The following is a 21,096-nucleotide window of genomic DNA, read 5'->3' on the forward strand; positions in this document are numbered from 1 at the left end:
GAGAGCTCAACGGAAACAAAATACAGATCAACAAAACCCAAAGGCTTATGCAAGAAACATTTCAAAAATTGGCTGTGAAAAAGACAACAGGAGAACAAAATGGGCATAGGGACGACTCTGTTACAGGAAGGACAAACCCTCAACCCTCTCATTGTCAACCTTCGATACCTGTCAATCTTCTAAGGACGGAAGCACCGCACAAAGAAAGAGAGCCCACTTTTCAGGAAATGCAAGAACAACTTCGAGAAGATTGGAGGAATGCGAATATGGAAGGTGATATATCCTACAAAGACTATGTTGATCTAAGAATAAGATATTTAGGCGGGGGAAATCGTGGTTCCTTTAATGATTATCTCATGTGAAAGATCGGGAAATTAAACTTATCACCATTTGATGGAATTGGAGCCATCACTGCGCAGGCATGGGTTATGAAGGAAGACACCTATTTTCAGCTCAAACTGATGGTTGAAGAGGAAGCGATCAAGTTTGCAGTGCTCCATCTGGAAGAAGTGGTGCAAGAGTGGTGACATCACAGATTGGTCACTCTTGGTCACGATCAAGTGACTTCTTACGTCGAGTTCACTGAGAGACTCATTGACCGTTTTGATGGGAAGGATCCTAAACTCAACTTCAAAGATTTGGCACAACTAAGGCAAACAAGTACGGTAGACAATTACATCACAAAGTTCCAAAGGCTATTAGTACTAGTCACAGACATCTCTAAGAGATGTCGAATTGTGTTATTCATGGATGGGCTAAGGGAGCCCTTGAGAGGCTGGATCAAAGGGTTCAAGCTATGCACACTCAACTAACTATTAAGAAGGTGCATGACATGGCTGCATCTTCCTCCAAAACCCACATAGCTACACCAACACCTTCCCCACAAGAAGACAAAGACAAGGAGCCAATTCCAAAAAACCTCCACTTAGACTCTAAGCAAGAGCTTTGGAGGAAAAAGCTTTGTTTCACATGCAAGGAGCCATGGGACTGGGTCAACGCTGCCTTGGGAAGGGAAAGATTCATTACATCAAGGTGTTTCCCAATGAGGATGGAGGACAAGAATCTAAAATAATTGGTGAAGAAATTAACCAAGAAGACAGAATAAATGCCCTCATACAAAAAGGGGGTTCCATTAGTATCCTCACTACAATGGCTGGAAGTAGTATCTTCAGGGTTCGTGGCACACTTCACAGAAAATGAATCACAATCATGATTGATAGTGGCACCACACTCAATTTCATCAATTCATTATTGGTCACTAATAAGGGCTTGTACACAGTAGAGCATGGAGGATTTGAGGTTAAGGTTGCTGAAGGAACCTTGTTACCTTGCACTCACGTGATCCCAAAGTTAAACATTTCCATGGGAAACTTTACTTTGACAGATGATTTCTTTGTCATAGATTTGGTTGATATTGATATCATATTAGACATCCAGTGGATGCAGACCCTTGATCAGTACATCGAAAGCTTCAAGAGGATGGACTTTTCATTTGAGATAGATGACAAGATGGGTGTTGCTAAGAGGAATGTCAAATAAAGGACAAAGGGAAGTCACAATCAACAAGATGGAGGCCATTTTTAAACATGATATGATCCCTGAATTTAACTTCGATGTTGCGGTGGCAAGTGAGAACATGACAATCAACACTTTACCCCATTCCTCGGATGATTGGTGGGCCCATCTATTGGTTGAGTACTCCAAGAACACTTTTGCATGTCAGCTGATGGATGGCTATATCCATGATGAAAGATACAAAGTTATTGATGATATCATTTACTACGGTGATAAGCTCTACTTGATGCTTGACTCCAAATTGAAGAAGCTAATTACAAAAGGTTTCACAGAATCATATTCATAATTGCTTGAGGACAAGCGATTTTTGGAACGAGAGGACTGTAATATCCTTGTCATTAAATAAAATAAATTAATAACTTTATTTGGGGTCCCGATTGATTTTTATATATCTTGGGTGCATCTTTAATTTTTCGTAGGTTTAGGTGTTTGTTGTATCATGTGTCGGCATGATTCTCCCTTGGGAGTTTTCCTTCGATGGGATATATGTCTATTGGATTAGTTGTTGTACGTATGCGATTTGGATTATTTCTTTGTATTTTCGAATTTCTGTTGGAGTTTTGGATTATTCGCCATTTTGGAAGTGGAAGATCTTCCCTACTAGGCTTTCCGGTTTTGGTGGGATTCGACCATTACCCTATTCCGTCGCCTGTAATACTTTGCTCAGATTTGGCAAATCGGAGCACCATCTTTGTCTGCAAGTATTAATTGGAGGTTATTTGTATTCAACATCTATTATTGCTGGGCATTTATTTGATGGATTTGGTGTTCTAATATTATTTGCATGAGTGTTTATTCTCTTTCCAATCTCGATGCAACACCCTCTGTGCATCTTCAACCTCCTAGTACGCCAACCTTAGTATGCCAATTTTAGAACACCAACGTTAGTACGCCATCCTTAGTATGCCAACCTTTTAGTACGCCATCCTTCGTACGCCATCCTTAGTACACCAACCTTAGTATGCCATCCTTAGTATGCCATCCTTAGTACGCCAACCTTCCAATACGCCAACCTTAGTATGCCGTCATCCCGGTATGCCAACTTTCCACTTGGAAAGGAACATTACATTAAACTCAAAATCAATCCAGAAAGGGCATTATGTTCATATTCATAGTAATGGTGGTAGCTCAACTAATTATCAGATACTACCAAACTGCTATATACATTTCCTCCTTGGTTACCTAACCATAAGTTATAACTCATTAGCCTCAGGGAACCAACTGGATAGGCCCTTCTTATGGCCCTAGTTAAAGTTTTTGTTCAGGCAATAGGGCATGACAATTATAATGAGGATTGAAGTTTGTAATTCTTGTTCAACATAGTCATCTGGTAGTGACAACTGGGGCAGAATGGGGACTAGTTTGATCAAATCTTTATAATTATTCTGATAACACGTGGAGATGCTGAAAATTTGGTGGGTTAATCTTCTCAGGGGGGTTGAGGCTTTCAGCAAGCTCTCAACATTTGTGCCTCAGTTCCAATTTCCCCATTTTTGATAATGATTGCAGCACAGTCTATTTCTTTTTGGTTACCAGTAAACACAAGCTAATTGTAAGATCATTTGCAAATGCTTTGTCATGCTGGGTTGGAAGTGTTCGGGCTTTTTTTATCACTCTGTGGAGGCTCTGCGATACATTCTAATGTTTCATAATCTGCCATAGTTCTCTGTAAAGGACATCCTCAGCATTTTGTGCTTAAGTCTGCAAGGCTGTTTTCTGAAAGGGCTAATCTTTTACATGGAATGTCAGTGTAGTGACTCTATCAATGCAGCTGAATAGCCCTTCTATGTTTTGACTTTATTTAATGAACTTTCTATTTCAATATAATATTCTTATTATTGAGAAAACAAATTAAATAAATAATAATGCTATAAAATATAAATAATGTAATATAATTATATAAGTAAATACATACATATAAATAATAATACCAAAATAACTTTGGATAATAATATTAAATAATTATTATATATATAATAATTTTTAATACTTCAAATATAAGTATATCCTAATTGAAACCATGATTAAGATAATAAAAAAGGTTGAAAAGACAATTGGGCATGTGGCTGGCAAACTATAGCCAGTGTTAAGTTTATGCAGCAACAAGGGTGCCATGAAACATTTGCTCCGAACAATCAATAGGACATCACTTTGATTAGAGGCAACGACACTACGAAGTCGGATACCTTCAGCTATTTATTATCACATGGAAGCATAAAAAACATTTGTACTCATTCACATTTGCATCAAACTTAGGAGTCATCACATGTGAACAATTCAGTGAGTCATTGCCACGGATGGGTTGCTAATTGGACATGGAGATTGAACTTGACCTTGTATTGATATCTCTGAGCACTTTGTGCCTTGGTGTTTGGTGTCTAAGAATTAACATTAGTGAATTGCATGTGCAACAACTATATGGTTTGCAGTCTATATTAACATTACCAAGCAAGTTTTAAATCGATCGCAATTAGTGCATAAGGAAATGGTGAATCAGTGATTGTTTCTGCTATCTTATAACACTGAAAGGATGTAGACATAACTGTTGATCCACAATATATTTAAGAATCAACCTGAACCTTCAAGAAAGAAGGATATGATCGAGTTGTTAACAATTGTGAAAGGAATTGGTGAAAGGTTCGTAGAGTAATACCACTTTTAGAATAGCGATGAATAGGGGTTAAGATAGCAACAGAAAACCAAGGAGTATATCATAGTAGTAAGACCAACAATCATTGTCATAAAACAACTATGTGATGAATAACGACTAGTACTTAATCGTGAGAAGGTGCAGTTAAGAGGAGATGGAAGTCACGTCCTTTACAAGTGACTTATTGTGAGATATAAAAAGACATCTATATCACTTAATTCATCATCATTGGATATGGCTCTTCTTTTACTAATCATTGGAAGACTTTAAAACATTAATCAGAGAAGGCATTAAGATATTGGAAGATAATTCTAGAGAGGGTGATCTTTAACATAATTCACAATATTAATTCAGAAAAAAATAGATCATTTAGTTGACAAGGTTAAATTGAAGATTAGAATATTATTACGATAATAGATAATTATCTATTATTAGTTAATGGTAATCTATTTGTAATCTAGTGTAAATATTAGAATGTTTCTAATATTTAGTTAGCTGTTAGCTTTTTAGCTTTATTTCAGGTAGAATAGAATGTTTTTATTCTTTACGATCATTTCCTAAGGAAACATCGTTCCATTCATTTGTACATAATGACCTTTTGGTGTCTATTAATAACAAGCAAATATTTTCCAATTACTTAGTAATAAATATTAAAGATTTATAGTTCTCTACGATATCAATATAATTTTGGAATATTATATGATACGAGGCCATAGTGCTAGAGCAATTCAGATTCATTGCATTGTACATTCTATACATAGCAGTTCATAAATTAAAGACGATTGATGAAGTTAAAAGGTTATCATTATTGCATAAAGGATATCAACCATAAAATTCCTGCAAAGCCTCAAGATATTATATTTTTCCCCAAAAAGTAAATGTTTTAAAATCAAGAAGAGTTCTCTTGCAATTGAAATCCAAGTATAGAGTCTCAAAATCTTAAGTGATTATAGTAGGGAACATTGCATTCGAAGCCTACAATGTTCATGCTAGATTCCAGACCCTTACAAAGAGTAAAAATAAGTAGAACAACTAGTTGTCTATAGGAAGAATTTGAAGAAAGTGGCTTGATAATATTTGTGGTTGAGGCATTGAAGTGTTGGAGAAATTGTTCCATGTATAAGAAATGTGAGAAAGGTCACTTAGGGATCAAGGACAGTGAAAGATGCATTTACTTATTTTCATCATATGAGAAAATGGTTAAAAGGTTTAAACAGGTAGAGGTTTTTAAGTTGACTAAGGAGTAAAAGGACAAGGTGCTTACATGGAAAGAGCAGTACTCATTCCATGTGAGAATCTTGGATGAAGTTTTGTCTATTTTCATTGTATAATAAATTTGTTTTTGGATTATGATGAAGTCCAAGGTGAATTTCAAAATTCAAGAAGGGAAAATTCAGCAAGGACCAGCAAGTTAATAAGATATATTTTTTGGTAGCAATAACAGTTGACCTCCAAAAGGAAGAAAAAAGATTCAGAAGACTTTGGAAAATGATTTTTGAGGCTGAGTTTGTTCTTCAATTTTCAGTCATGCACCTATATTCAATATCAATACCAAGGAAAGTCAAGGTAGATAAATTCCTCCAAAATTTACAAAAGTTTTTAAATTCTAGTGGAGAGGTTGGGTGGCTTGTTTACCTATTGATAAGTAGGAGATAATTTCCACAGCGAGTCAAATTGTAATATTGCTATTAGGATTTAACTGTGTGATTTTGAGTCAAACTCATTGAACATGAATCCATCTCTCATGAGAATAAATGGAACACTTAGCACTCATTGGATCTAAGTGATGCTCACAGGGGTGAAGCATGAATCACTACTCATGAAACATGGGTCAATGAGTTTGACTCAAAATCACACAGTTAAATCCTGATAGCAATATCACAATTTGACTTGCTGTGGAAATTATCTCCTACTTATCAATTGATGAGCTCAAGGGGCTTTCTAATGAATGGTTCATAAGGCACAAAACTTGGCGAAGAATTTTCAAACTTTGAGTTTAACCATGGAGGAAACTCCGTAGTTAAGCGTGCTCAGGCTGGAGTAGTACTGGGATGGTTGACCTCCCGGGAAGTCCTGGTGCTTCACCCCTGTAAGCATCACCTAGATCCAATGAGTGCTAAGTGTTCCATTTATTCTCATGAGAGATGGATTCATGTTGAATCACTACTCATGAAACATGGGTTAGTGAGTTTGACTCAAAATCACACAGTTAAATCTTGATAGCAATATCACAGTTTGACTTGCTGTGGAAATTATCTCCTACTTATCAATTGATGACTTTAAGGAGCTTTCTAATGAATGGTTCATAAGGCACAAAACTTGGTGAAGGTTTTGCAAATGGGGTTGCAAGCTTTGGGTTTAACTATGGAGGAAACTCCGTAGTTAAGTGCGCTTAGGCTGGAGTAGTACTAGGATGGGTGACCTCCTGGGAAGTCCTGGTGCTTCACCCCTGTGAGCATCACCTAGATCCAATGAGTGCCAAGTGCTCCATTTATTCTCATGAGAGATGGATTCATGTTGAATCACTACTCATGAAACATGGGTCAATGAGTTTGACTCAAAATTACACAATTAAATCCTAATAGCAATATCACAATTTGTTTAGCTATGTTTATTTTTAGCATGATTGGTTATATCTATATGCGGGAGCTATTTTTAGAGATTATCATTTTGAGGCAAATCTATTTGTAGATTTTCTCTCATGCCAATATCATCAGATTTTAGATAACTTTTTTGTAGATTTGTAATAAACTCAACTATCATTTTAGCTGATAGATTGCATGTCTTAGAATTGGGTTTAAGGTTAGTATATAATAAAATAAACCTTGCATTTATGCAAAGCTATGCCTATAATAGCACCAATTCAATTCTTTTTTTTTTTTTTTCATGCAATTTTTGTAAACTCTATAAATAAGTTCTTGTGCATTTAAGATTCTAATGGTAAATTTCAAGTCTCTTTTTGCTGACATTTTTGTTCACAAAATGATTGTCGTTGCAAATTGTTTGTATTGTGAATTGATTGTTTTCAATAACTGTAAAGAGCTTTGTATGGTCAATGTTCTTGGAAGAAGTATTGTGACTTTGTGCACAATTCTCCCTACCAAATTCATAAATTGGGTTCAGTCTTTGTGTTTGTCCATCAAATCTTATGGATTAAAAAACATGAACATCTATAGTTGTGTTAGTTACCTTCTATAGTAAATAGATTTACAGCAATTCTTTATCTGGGCAGGTATGTTGCAAATGCTTTGCGCTCAAGATTGAGAAACAAAAAGATCTTTTAAATTCTAGCATGCTTGAACAATCTTTTAAATTCCAATTCAAAGGGAGTTTCCCTATTCAAAGAGCAGTTTGCTGTACATGCTTTTCCATTTTGTATCACATTGAAAGGTTTCACTGAAAATGCTAACAAAAACTATAATTTGCCCTCCATTGTTAGAATTTGAATCTCGTTGGTCATAGTCCAATATTTTGTTTTCTGGCTATTTGGGTGTACAATCTAAAGCAAGAAATTGTGCACATTTATTCTACAGATGTTTGTTAGTTGGTAAAGTGGTGTTATATTGATCTACCGTGTTGGTAGTGGCTGGTTATTTTATGGTGTCTAACAGGGAGATCAACTTTGTAGCTTTACTCCTCTTCATACTGGTGCTGAGACAGATCTACGATTTGTTTTTTGTGCTGGTAATTTGTGCCACTTTGTTAAAAACTTTATAAAAGTGCAAAATTGAAAATTATCTAATGTATTGTTATCTTGGTAACCGCTTAACTTTTAGGCTATGAAACCAAACTTCTGATTTCTTCTCCATACAGCGGCAATATGTTACATGCTTGATGATTGGAGTGGGATGGACATGCACAAAGCATTGGGATATATTGTTAGTTGTCAGGTACCTATACTGAATGATTCTAGTTTTTATTTTGCATCACTAATTTTTTCCCCTTAAAGTTCTTGGAAAGGCAGTTAAGATTTTCAAAGTATTTTGAGAAGTAGCCCCATTTAGTTCTGAACAAATTAATCTTTCATTTATGTTTTTTTTTTCAGTCATATGATGGTGGATTTGGATTGAGTCCAGGCTTGGAATCTCATGGTGAGATAGATTTCCCTCAGAGGAATACCTCAGCTGTCTTATTGTATTTTTTGGTTTAAATCTGGGAAGCAAATTTTTGAAAACTTAATTACCAACATTAAAATATTTAGAATTGATATAAATCAAATATAAGTCATCGATTTTGACATGTTCATATTGTATGGTATTGGACCTTGGTGTTATACAAGTGTTCTACACTGATATCTGTTCAGATACAAAAATTCAAACAGGGTCCAGAATAGCATTTAAAAGGCATCTCTTTATTCTTTTTATCTCCAAGCATGGCAGTCATTTCTGAGTTTTTGCTCTAGAAAATGAAAGTGGCATGTGTGCTACAGAATATAACCATTTTTTCTCATTCCAATGCCATTATCTTCAGTAGCTCTAACCTCTTCTTTCCTTTTACTTCCCAATGTCTATCCATTTGGTGTTGCTTGTTATGAGTTCTCATTTTCTTGATCTGCATACCAACTATGTTTTCACCTAGCCAGCTTGCTGGGATTGATGCATGGAACTCCATTTTTCAATATGCATCTTGTATCGGTCTTGGTCTTGGGAAGTGGGGTGTAGAAGGTTTTGTCAGTGACTTGAAAATGATAATAAATAGTATCAAGTTGCACATGATGCTTCCTTGTTTATGTGTTGAAAAAACAGTTTTGATTATGCTTGCCTCAAGAAATAAGGGGTGAGTTTTAGGGCCCTTTGGGCTTTCACGTAGCCAGTATGCTGGGCTTGATGTATGAGACACCATTTCTCAGCTTGTATATTGTATCAGCCTTGATCATGAGAAGTGGAGTGTAGTAGATTCAATCAATGATCTAGAAATATGAAAAAAAAAATATCATGTTGCATGAGATGCTTCCATATTTACCCATGGAAGAAAAAATAGTTTGATTATTCTTTGCCTCAAGAAATAAGAATTTAGTTTTGGGGCCCTTTGGTTTTCTCCTAGCTAGCATGCTAGTTGTGGTCTTCGAGACTCATTATATAAAATGAGAAGAACTTAATGCTTAAATCCATAGTTCAAAATATTCATATTGGCAACTTATCACTGAGGGCAAAAAAGATAACAGCAAACATTGGAGATAAGTTGAGAATTTCTCGAGAAAATATTGGGAACTAAAATATTTGCTTAAATTTAATTAGAAATGTTTTTTGTTCAAAATTCAATAAGGAGATGCTTCTAATGAGTAAACAAACCAAACAAGCTGACCTCTCTCTCTCTCTCTCTCACTCTCTCTCTCTCTCTCTCTCTATATATATATATATATATATATATATATATATATGCAGATAGGATAGAAAATTGCATCCTCAACGTGGAATGCTAATGGCTTGTAGCCATAGTCTAATATTCTGAACTTCGAAGCAAAATAAACATAGAAAATTCTTTGTAAAACTATAAGCAAATATAAGTGTCAAGTACAATATCAAAATAGTCTACATTTTCCTCTTCCCTTTCCTAACAACTCTAGTAAAAACTGTTGGAATGGCAGGGGTCTAGCCCTAGAAGTCTTCTATGGTTGTGGCTGTGGCAGTGACTCAATGACTATTTTGGATGTAGATAGTGTTGACATTGACAATGACTCCTCATCCTCTGTATTCTCCTTACTCTCAATGGCCTCATACTCATGAATGCCATCCAATCCCATTGCAAATCCACCCTCCATAGCCTGCCTGTCCAAATTGTAGATCTCATTCTTTGTGAACAATGGAGGTTGCTCCTGTGATGTCCAATCACAGTAAGGATATATGTCATTCAGATCAAGCAGACCAATTGGTGCTAACTTTAACTTTCTTATGTGCAACTTAAGGTTGTATTGCACAAAGACGAGGTCATTGAGGCATTTTTGTGCTAGCTTGTTCCTCTTCTTTGTGTGATTAGCCTCAAATAAGCTCCAATTACGTTCACAACTAGATGAGCTACAAGGCTGACATAGGATGCAAGGGGCAAGTTTTTGCAGATTTAGGACATTTCCACACCAATTTTTCCACCAAGCATCTGCAAGATAAATATTAAGAGTTAGAAACCAAGGTGAAAACATATTTTAGTAACATAATTTTTATCTACTTATCATGCATGTGAAAGACTAAAAATTCAAATGTTGTATTTGGGGTTTGAGTGTTTCTTCCTCTCCTTGCTACGTTTGAGGAGAATAACTTGCTTGTTGCATTTTGATACAATTTCATCTCGATCGCAATGAGGTCTCCCACCTCAACCTTGGGTACCATCCTTTGCATGCAACCAATGAGGCCCTCCTTGACCTCTCCATTGGGATTCTCGTACGGTTGAGAGAAGTGAAAACGAGGGTTGAGGAAGTACCTGGCCACTTGAATGGTGTTGTCCTTCATTTTGTAATCACAAAATGAAGGCAACACTATGAAGCTTTTCCATTTTAAGTCTCCAATTTCTTTAAGTTGATATATTAGATGATTGGTGAAAATTGGTCAATTAATCTTCTCGAATTCATAATATGAATCATTTTACTGAAGGTTTTTGTCAAGTTACCTTTGTTTTTGAAAGCCTAATTAGAATTATCAAATCTAGTAGCATATACTTTATTTTTGGGGCCTTCATAGTCCTTTTTGGCATTTTAGTGTGTTTGTTGGATTGTTATGGTCTTTTTGTTTCCTTTAGTCTCTTGCTTTTGCTCACATGCTTGTTTCGAGCTATCTTAGGACTTAATCAGAGTTGTCAATCAAAAGATATTAAGGTTTAAGTACGCATGTAATCGGACTTCAGAACTCTGATTGCATATTTTAAACTTCAAATCTTTTATTTTGCTGTTATGTTGCACTTTTTGATATTTAGAACTTAAAATCACTTTTAAATGTGTAAATAAGTTATAAAGTTGCACTTTTTGATCTTTTAAGTTTTAACTTAAATCACTTGAGTTATAAAGGGCAATTCTTCAACTTATTTACACATTACCCATGCACTTTAAGTTGTAACTTAAATCACTTAAGTGAAAAGTGCACTTTCTCAACCTATTTACACATTACACATAAACTTTCATGTGTAATATGTAATAGACCCCCAAAAGTGTGTTTTCACTTAAGTGAAACAATTAGACGTGTGCAAAAAAGAAGTCAAGTGAAAAGAACAAGTTATAACAAGTCATTTGCACATGTGTTGAAATGCATATGCAAATGCACTCAAAAAGTGTGATTTGCCATCATTTAAAATATGTAAATGAACCCAAAAAGTGCAATTTGGCTTGTTTTGCTCCCATTTCAAGTGCAAATTACAGTTCTTGAGACCATTTGAATATTGCATCTCACATTACTTCCATATGCAATATGTATTTCACTTTGAAAACCACGATTGGCTTGCAGAACAACTCGTTTTCTTGAAAACTACTTGACTGGGCATTTCACTTGCATGACATTTAAAATATGCAAATGAGTTCAAAAAGTGCGATCTGCACTTGGCTTGCTAGATGCAACGTGCAAATCATCTCCAAAACCACGATTTGCATTAAGGCAAATCTTCAACATGCAATGCCTCCAAAAAGTGTGATTTGCACTAAGACTCTCCCTTACAATATGCATATGCATCCCAAAGGTGCGATTTGCACTTTGAAAATGTTTCATTTAGATATGCAAATGCGTTCAAAAAGTGCAATCTGCACTTGGCATAAATAATACGTGTAAATGCTCCCAAAAAGTGCGATTTGAACTTGGACAGTTTGCATGTAACATTTAAAGGAGAAGTGTGATCTGCACTTAAATACATCATTTGCATATGATCTAAATGTGTAAAGTGCTTGGAAAAATCCAATTTAGGGCTGAGAATGAAAGACATTTGAAAGCTTTTAATGCAATGTGCAGATATATTTAAAAAACTCAATTTGAAGAAGAGAGTTTCATTCCAACTTCTTCATTTCTCCAAGTTTTGCACTTTGCTCTCCAACTATGTATAAAGTTTTGTGTGTTCTTGTTGCATATTTGATGCATTCTTTTTTTCTTTTTTTCCATTTGTTTATTTGCAGCCCTAGATTTGTGTTCTAGAACACAAATAAATTTAAATTTCCATTCCTTGTAATACAAAGAGGTTCTTTCACTCAAAAACGAATTTGCTTGCAAGATTGAAGTGTTTGGAAGTCACCATTTGTGTCAAAAGAAGAGGTATGCTCTTTTCTTTTCCTTGTTTTATAAATACTTTTTTTGTTTTTGGTTTGCTTATGAAGAAAATGATGAAAATTGTGTTAATGAATGCAATTAATCATTCACATTTCTAGCCTTCATTTTCATTCCATCTCCAAATTTTCCCAACTCCATATTTCCCAAATATGTAATCGGACTTAAAAAACCTGATTACACATTTAGACAAGTTAAAAATTATGAGTTTTTACCAATATGTAAATACATTTCTAAATCCCGATTTTGGGGAAAAATCTCATTTTTAAACTTGAAGTTTCCTATCCGCATGGTCCCAAGCTACATCCACTTGCATTCATAGCCATCCAAGCCAAAATCCACATTTTGAGCCATATGCAATGCACCTAGAAAAGCCCAATTTTGAGCATTTTTTCCCCAAAAAGAACTTGTTCATGTCTTTTCTAGCCTTTCTAAGTGTTCAATAGGTATCCAAATCACACCTAGAACACTTATCCTCCATGGATCTGCTATCATTGTGGAAATCTTGAAACCCTTATGGATTCAATCCCATTGGAAGATGTTTTCCCTCTTTGGAATTTTCATGTTGCAACATACTTTCCAAGTCAAGATATGTTTGAAGAACCTTCGCCTTCCAAAGGTAAAAGTAAAATGAAGTATCAGTGTGAAAAGTATTGGCTCACACCACTCTATCTCAAGTTTCGTCCTCATACGATGGAATTAAAGATACTGAGATTGGTCATGTTGATATGTCAGATCTTCTAAAGAATAGAGACATCCTATCAAGAAGACATGCTTTGAATCAAAAGAAGCAATATTTATTTGGTCTCCACTTCCCCAATGGCTGCCCTAGAACTTGAGTTCATGTGGGAATGCACCAATCACTTTAATTAAAAAAACTAGTTAATGCTGATGGGAAAGTTGTTTTGAGTTTACATCTGGACATTGTTGAGAAGGTTTTTAAGTGCCAAAAGTTCCAAAATGTGCAAATCTGACATAGGAGAATTTAAAACAACCGTGGAAGGAGGAAAGCTTGATTACATCAAGTTTTCAAGTGACAACTGGCAATTCATCAAAGAGAATTAGGAGGCATTAAAAAATGCAATGCCATAGTTATCAAAGTGACAGTGGTAGCATAGATTACAGGAACTCCCAATCCTGCAGTCATCCACAATTCATCATCGAGTACAAAGCCTTTGTTGATAATCTATAGTATTGATTCAACGGCTTTAATATTTTCGTCATTTTTCTTAAGTTTGTTTTCAGCTTTTTGTTTGTACTTCAGAAGAGATGTTACGTGTAATTGACTTGCATGCAATCAAATTACATGGGCCTTTAGCAATGTAATTGAATAAGTCTTCTTCCTGTTTGACTTTGTCTATATGGTTGAGTTTCTCTCACCTTTTTCTCCTATTTTCTCCCACTCCTTTCCCTAAATGAAGGAGTGCCTTCCATTGTAAATATCATCTTTTTATATGCAAGCAAATTCTATAGGATTTGTGCAAGTACAACTGTGATTTATTTGTGCAAGTTTCAAAGAGAAGTGAATAATAGAAGCAATTTGTTTCAAAGTTGTGTTTGGCAATGATTACGGTAGTGCAAATTGTAAACCGTGTCTATAATTTGTGTTGCTTTCATGAATTTATACATTCTTGTCTATACTTAAAGCATTTTCGTTCGTGTGTTGGGATAACTTAGGAATTAGACTTAGAAATCATTGTTTGTGGATGTCTGTGTGCTCCATAGTTGGTGTTTGAATTAGAGTTAAGAACTTTTCTATTTGTGTAAGTTTGTGTGCTCCATAGGTAGAAGCTTGTCTTTTGAAGGATTGCGTAGGAGCCCGTGAGCCCCCTATTCGTCCTTATAGCTTAGGAAATAGACATAGATCTAAGCTGGTACACTTACAGTCAATCTGTGAGTTGATTTGAGTTTATGGGTATCACTGTTCCAATTTAAGATAGAATTGTAGTTAGAGATTCATTTTGCCCATTACTCTTTTTATGAGTAATTGGATTCTTTCCTGAAAAAAATGAAAGGATATTGGTAACATCCTTTTCAATGTCTCTAAACTTCTTGCTTACCTTGAGTTGATCTAAGTAACAGTGAGAAGAAAGATCCTTCCCTTTAAGGTAGGAAAGACTTTGTCTCAGAGGTTGTTGGTGGAACTCCAAAACTGTTAGTTGCAAAATATCCACCAAACAAATGGATTGGTGGAGCTGATTGTTCCACATCCCATCAATAATGTTTCATATGGGGTCAAATTTGAGGTTGTCCCCCTTGCAATTATTAATAGCCTCTTTGACACTGTCTATTGTTGGAAACTACAATTGAAACAATTGATATGTTGTCATTGATGTCAAACCTATTGGTGAGACATTTGCTATGTGATCTAAGTGTCATATCTATTTGATTGATGAAGAGGATTTGAGAAGTTGTTCATTAAAAAAGAATGTAGAGGATAGGTTGAGTTATGAAGAGGAAACTACAAATAGACGTTTGATTAGTTGGGCTTTGACAAGATAAATTGATTGTTTAAATCATGTTGCAAAAGGAGAAGACAATGTGAACAAAAATAGATCAAATGCAGAGGCTTGACCGAGCAACAAAGCAAAAGACTAAAGAATTTTGAAGTACATGCCAAGTGATGCTAGTGTTGACTAAGCGCCACAACAAGCAGGGCAAACTTAGTGTTGACCTAGCATCAATATCGACCGAGTGACAATGTATATGCCAAGCAAGAAGTTTTATAGCGACTAAGTAACCCAGTGATGACTGAGTGTCAGAACTTAGCGTTGGCCGAGGAACAACATTTTAACAGTTTACAAGAAATCGTAATTTCCAGCTGACTAAGTTGATCTCTTGGGATATGGAAAGTGTGTTGAAAATAAGGATCGATGAGTTGGATCACTTAAATATTAAGAGAGGATTAGGTAAATGAACTAAGGGATAGATTCCTAGAAAAGTTTATAGAAAAGAAGAGGAAAAATGAAATGGCAATTAGATTCATTGTATGTGATGGATCTAATCAGAAATCCTAAGATCTACAGTGATGTTTAAGCGGCAAAAGATTAGAATTACCTATTTAAGGAGGTACAAGGCCTAACCTATAGTGTCTGGGCGTGTGCCGATATGCGGATGCTTGTAAAGTTGGAGCAGTGACTAATGTTATTGATTGATGAATCTAAGCCGAAGGTTGAGAAGATTTGAGAAGAATAGTGTGTTGGTTCCCAAAACCACAGACTGGAATCCTACGAGACTTACCAACTCGATGCTAGGATATCCAACCAATTGTGGTCAACTTGACGGGACTGATTGATGTGATCCAAATCCACTGCGCTTCTGGCTCTGCAAGGCCAAGGCGGGTGCACTTAATCCTGGACAACAACTTAGATCCAAGATCTTTATAGCATATTGGTTAGAATACGAATGCAATGAAAGTTTTCCAAATGACAAGAATTACAGAAAGCTTTTAACTTGCAAATTACGAATTAAGAATAATGAATGAATATTTGAGTGTTTTAATAAAAATAATTATTACAAATGATTGCAACAAATGAATATATTAATTCTTCAAAGGAAAGATATTAAATAATTGCCAGCATATGGATTGAGAATCAAGAATAATATAAAGACCAATGCCGAAGGGCAATAGAGTTAGTATTATAAGTTTTAAACATACAACTTTATAAAATTCTACGCACATCAATCATAAACAAGTTAGTAATCAAGATATGACAGAGCAAATATATGGACACAATTTTAAAATAGTCTAGAATGTATTTTAACTCTTGTGGTTAGGAGACAAACCAGACACAGATTCAGAAATAATTAAATATTTCTCAATATCTATGACATTCAATTTTAAAATGCTATAATTGATCCTGTCCACTTATCTATCATATAAATTATTTATAAAATAAAAAATAATAATTATAAAAGACAAAACTGAAATATCCCCAATAGATATTTGTCCGGTTGCTTCCTCAAAATAAAATTCAGAACTTAAACGTAGGCAGATGTATTGCGAAACAATGATAAAGACCAATAGATTTTGATAAAATGCCTTGAAACAGGTTATTGCATTTATACAACAACAATACAATAACTATTATTCAAAGTCCAATCTTAAACACAGTTTTATAGTCGAATTGGAATGCTAAGAGAAGAACCTATAAGTGCATGCGAGACACCTGAAGTGATGTCTACACGGACAATGGGTTTGTGTCCATTGTCTGTCGGCACGAGGGGCCACGTCCTCACACTGGTTGAAAGTTGAAGTTTTCTAAATAACTCTTGCAAGAGAGAAATGGAAATCTGAATCATAAAACAAGCATGTCAAATGAATGAGTCTCTTTTCCTTTTATCCTCATAGCTGTGACTCTTCGACTCCCTTCCTGGCTTTTTGTCTTATCTCTCCTTGTCATTTTAGCCCACTTTATAATATTAAATTGACCTTTTCTCAAAGTCAATTTTAGTATTATATGAATATGTCTTTAACTTTTCTAATGTCCCAAAAAGGGGACATTACAAATCTTCCCTCTTCGAAATTGCTTGTCCTCAAGCAATCAGTACCAAGACCCCATATAAATCTACGAGAAGCTCTTGTAGCCCAATCTAAAAACAAATCCTGCCACACTGTGAAGCAAGGTGTCAAACTGGATCCCATCCATCAACCACATCCCTAGATCCCGTGTTAATCTATGAAATATTGTTGCATCTATAGGCTGTACAACTCTGATTATCATTGCATCCAGTCTCCAACTGAGTAGAACTACAACAAAATCCTCAACAAGCCATAGATACATATGGTCAACACCTGGATCCCAAACCCTGTTGTCACAACTAGCTGATATGATGAGTTAGAAAGGTATCCAGGAGCTATGGATAACCCGGTAGATGGTGACGACCTAACCTAAATAGATGATGTAAGAAACGAGTTGCTCAAAAACTGAGAACCACGCCAAGGGCACACCAAGTATCATACTGTCATCGTCAATCTAGAGAACACTTGAGTACGTGGGTGCTGTGAATAAGAATGAAGCTAAGAAACCATTCCTTGTGATTGAAACATAACTCTCATCAACTCTCCACCAAGATCCATTCAATGGTTGATGTATGAAATCCATCCAGCCCTTATATGGATTGAAATCGGGAACCATATTTGGACTAATCAAAGGGCGAGCGAACGTAGTCAATTCACCATACCAATCTCGTAACCAAGATTCACTGCTAGGAATTGTTTCTGGGTCCAATATTCTTAGGTCAAGATTATCCTCTTCATGACAATGAAGGGGAGTTCCCTTGTTTATCTCAAAAAGGGGATTATTGGAAGTCCAATCTGCATCCACTTCAAACATGAGGTCGTCTATAAGTCGAATGTGATCTGAAAATTTGGTACTTGGTCTTTTAGGGCAAGTATCCAAGTCATACGTCTGATGAATGCTATCAAGTTCATCAATTACTTCTTGGAAAAACTCTTGCCTCTCTTTATCCTCGTGTTCCCAAAAATGATTCGTGATCCAAATTGATTTTTTGCTTCCTGAAGAGAAAATTGAGTATCATCCAATGCCTCACGAGCATACTTAAGCTCCCTGTTGAGCACCTTAATCTCATTCCTTTCTTTATTCAATTGATCGACAAATATTCCAGCCACGTTAAGAGTATAATCCCTGTCGGAAAGCAAACATAAGTAATTTGATTTGATAGATTCAAGGGCTGTTTTGACCGCCTACAAATCAGCAACAAACCAATCTCCTTCCACTTCCCTTTGAGCCTTCATGTAGAGGTCCTCAACCATCTTGTGAGTGCTGTCATAACGTACCAAAGATGAGACAACCATGTTTTCACTAACCTTTAGCTAGTTCTTTAAGGTATGCATTTTATTGTTGTCATGTTGAAGTGGTTCATCGTCTTGTAGTGTCATCTTGGATCGTTCCTCCAAATTCATGTCATGGGCATCAGAAATATATGGTTCATCACACCTCTCAAAATCATAGGCCTTCTTTCCCTCGTTCTCTTGATTTGTATGCAAAGGCCAAAGTGTTACTATGTTATCATTTGCATATAAAGGCTCATCATACAAGGACCCCAACTCACTATTACCTCATGTGCAGCCGACCTCATCATCGTGCTTGTCAAAGCTAACCTCCAAATCACCAACGGAGAAACTTGCACCCTGTGTAACATCTTCTAAGTGATCACGACAAGGCTGCAAATCAATAGTAGTGGATTGCTCTTCTTTTTCAAGACCCTCTATTAGATGTTTTTAGTCTGTTGGAAATTCTTCATACACATTTTTTGCACTGGTCTTTTGCAAGGAGATCCTGAACAAATTCCAAATACTTTCTTTTTGCCATATCAGTCTTATTTTGCTACTCTAGATGAAAATCCATGTAATCACTGAATGATAAGTCATTCTAAACTCGGGTAGGAAGTTTTTTATACTCTCTATAAATGTTGAGTATTTCTGCTCTTATATCGGGTTCAAAATTCTGGGCTAACTGTTGTTGTTGCTTCATAATATTAATCATGATTTTATCCTAGCCCTTTATTTTTCCCATAGGTAGACTACTTGCTTGTGCAAGTGAATCTTCAAAAGTGCTCACTTGTGACACCAAATGTGATCACTAAAATTATACGTTGCTTAAAAGATCATTATTTCCTACATGAGAACCTCTCCAAGATCTCTGTTAATCTTTACCAAGATTTTGATGTTTCCCCTAGATGCATTTTGTCAAACATTTGTCATGAAGGGGTTAATGTGGTTACAATTCCATACATTTGATCCCAAATTCTCAACATTAAACACCATCATACACTTCTCTTTGGTTTGCAAATCAGACTTTTGCTAGCGCTAGACTTAAATCCAAATCAATGCCACTGCTGCTCAATCCAATTCCTAATAACTCCAACATTTATAATGGCTTCATGACTTATTGTAACTTAAAGTCCAACAATCTATCATATGTACACAACAGTTGAAAGCTCACTCCCAATCACTATGAACTGATTAAGGCACCAAACTGTTTTGTTTTACCACTGCCTATTCATACAAATTCTCCATCTAGGAGATGGCAACTACAACTTTATGCTTACTCTCCTTCAGGATGCCCAAGCTAAACTATCCATGACTATATTACAATTGGAGGAATACTTAGGACTTGCTATTTCGTTATTGTGTGCACCGATGACCAAAAAATGACACTCCCTTAAATGACCAACATTCGTTACCTTGTTGTCTTCTGTGAATATTAGATTGCCCTCAATAGGTCTTGCTCCCAATCGAAGCCTATTCTTTTGTAATAACCTTTTTGCTAATGATATAAGCTACTTTCTCACAGTCACAGGTATACTATTGTCAACTCCAGTGGGCCCCGACTATGATTGTTTTCAATCTCGATGACAAAAGAACCTGCAACCATCATTCGCCAATTCCTACTATAGTGTAAGGACTATCCTAGAAGATTGATCAATTCTGTTGTTATCTTTTTTTCTTGAATGCTGTCGACACTAGAGTAGCAGTGCTCAGATCTACGATACTTACTATTGCCATTATATCAATATGTAGGCCAAACATATGAACAGTCTTCGTTTTACATGAATGGACATATAACTGATAACACCGATTCTTGCATAAGACTCAGATGATCTAACGCTTCTTTCCACTAAATATTCTCGTGAACTTCATTACCGGAGTCGTGCGTTATTCTCCAACACATGCAATAGTTGCGTTCAAGTTCTCCCAACAATAAGAATTTCCCCAAAATAGAGCGTTTTAAATTTTTTTTTTAAATAACTACCACTGACTAACAAACCTGCACGACATGAATACAAGGAGGCTCTATATTCCTTTGATGACAAAGACATCAGCTCTATAATACATAACCCGAGTCTCAACATTTTATTTTGAATGCTATTGCTAATAAAAGCTCAAAATTCAATTTATAATAAGCCTCGAAAATAATATTGTGGTAGCCGCTATATAGCCTAAACATTACTATTAAAATCACCACTTATTATTTTTCACTCAGACTTTAGTATAAGCTCTGGCCATAAGGTTTACATCAATAATGGGCTCTGTTACTTTTTCTCAACTGCTCTGTGCATGTGAAATTCTTCCCGCACCGTTACTCTGACTGTTTCTATTGCCACATTTTCCAGCAAGAATGAACACCATAAGCTGAATGATTACTCATGTTGGACAACCACCATTCGCAGAAGGTGTGTCTAGTCCTAGCATCAACAAACAAATCACTAGGTCATAATTACGGTATCAAAGAAGGCATTTCAGCTCAAGGATGCATGCATGCCAAACTCGATTGTATCCTCCAGACAATTTTGTTAACTCAAAACCACGCTGAACTTCCAATTTGATAGACTTCACACTTCAAAAAATGTCCTTGCACGATGTTATTCAATAATTATTTGCCAAATACGACCCCTTTAAAATATTCAACCGAAACTTCACAATCTTATTTTTCCCATTCACTAGCAAAGTCATTCATGACAAACAGGCAACATGTCACTTGAGACAATGTATTTTATTAAATTCAACTTTATGCATTCCTCTTTTCATGTGACCAATTAATCGTTCCTTGGACACATCTCCTAGTGTCAAAGGGATTATTTCTGGCAAGCTCTGGTTTTCCTCAAAGGTCACGC

At 35.7% G+C, this 21,096-nt stretch overlaps 1 protein-coding gene across 1 annotated transcript in view; it reads left to right on the forward strand.

Annotated features, from left to right (window-relative positions):
• Window positions 1-21,096, forward strand: part of PGGT-I (Prenyltransferase family protein) — a 166,713-nt gene that overhangs the window by 54,515 nt on the left and 91,102 nt on the right. The window contains exons 5-7 of the mRNA XM_089798547.1: window positions 7,854-7,909; window positions 8,039-8,115; window positions 8,271-8,316. Of these exons, the coding sequence (XP_089654673.1) occupies window positions 7,854-7,909; window positions 8,039-8,115; window positions 8,271-8,316 (179 nt within the window). The remainder of the gene's footprint in view (window positions 1-7,853; window positions 7,910-8,038; window positions 8,116-8,270; window positions 8,317-21,096) is intronic.

This window comes from Cupressus sempervirens, chromosome 8 (assembly GCF_028749045.1).
Source record: "Cupressus sempervirens isolate cs-2001-9-10 chromosome 8, ASM2874904v1, whole genome shotgun sequence".
Classification (NCBI taxonomy): Eukaryota; Viridiplantae; Streptophyta; class Pinopsida; order Cupressales; family Cupressaceae; genus Cupressus; species Cupressus sempervirens.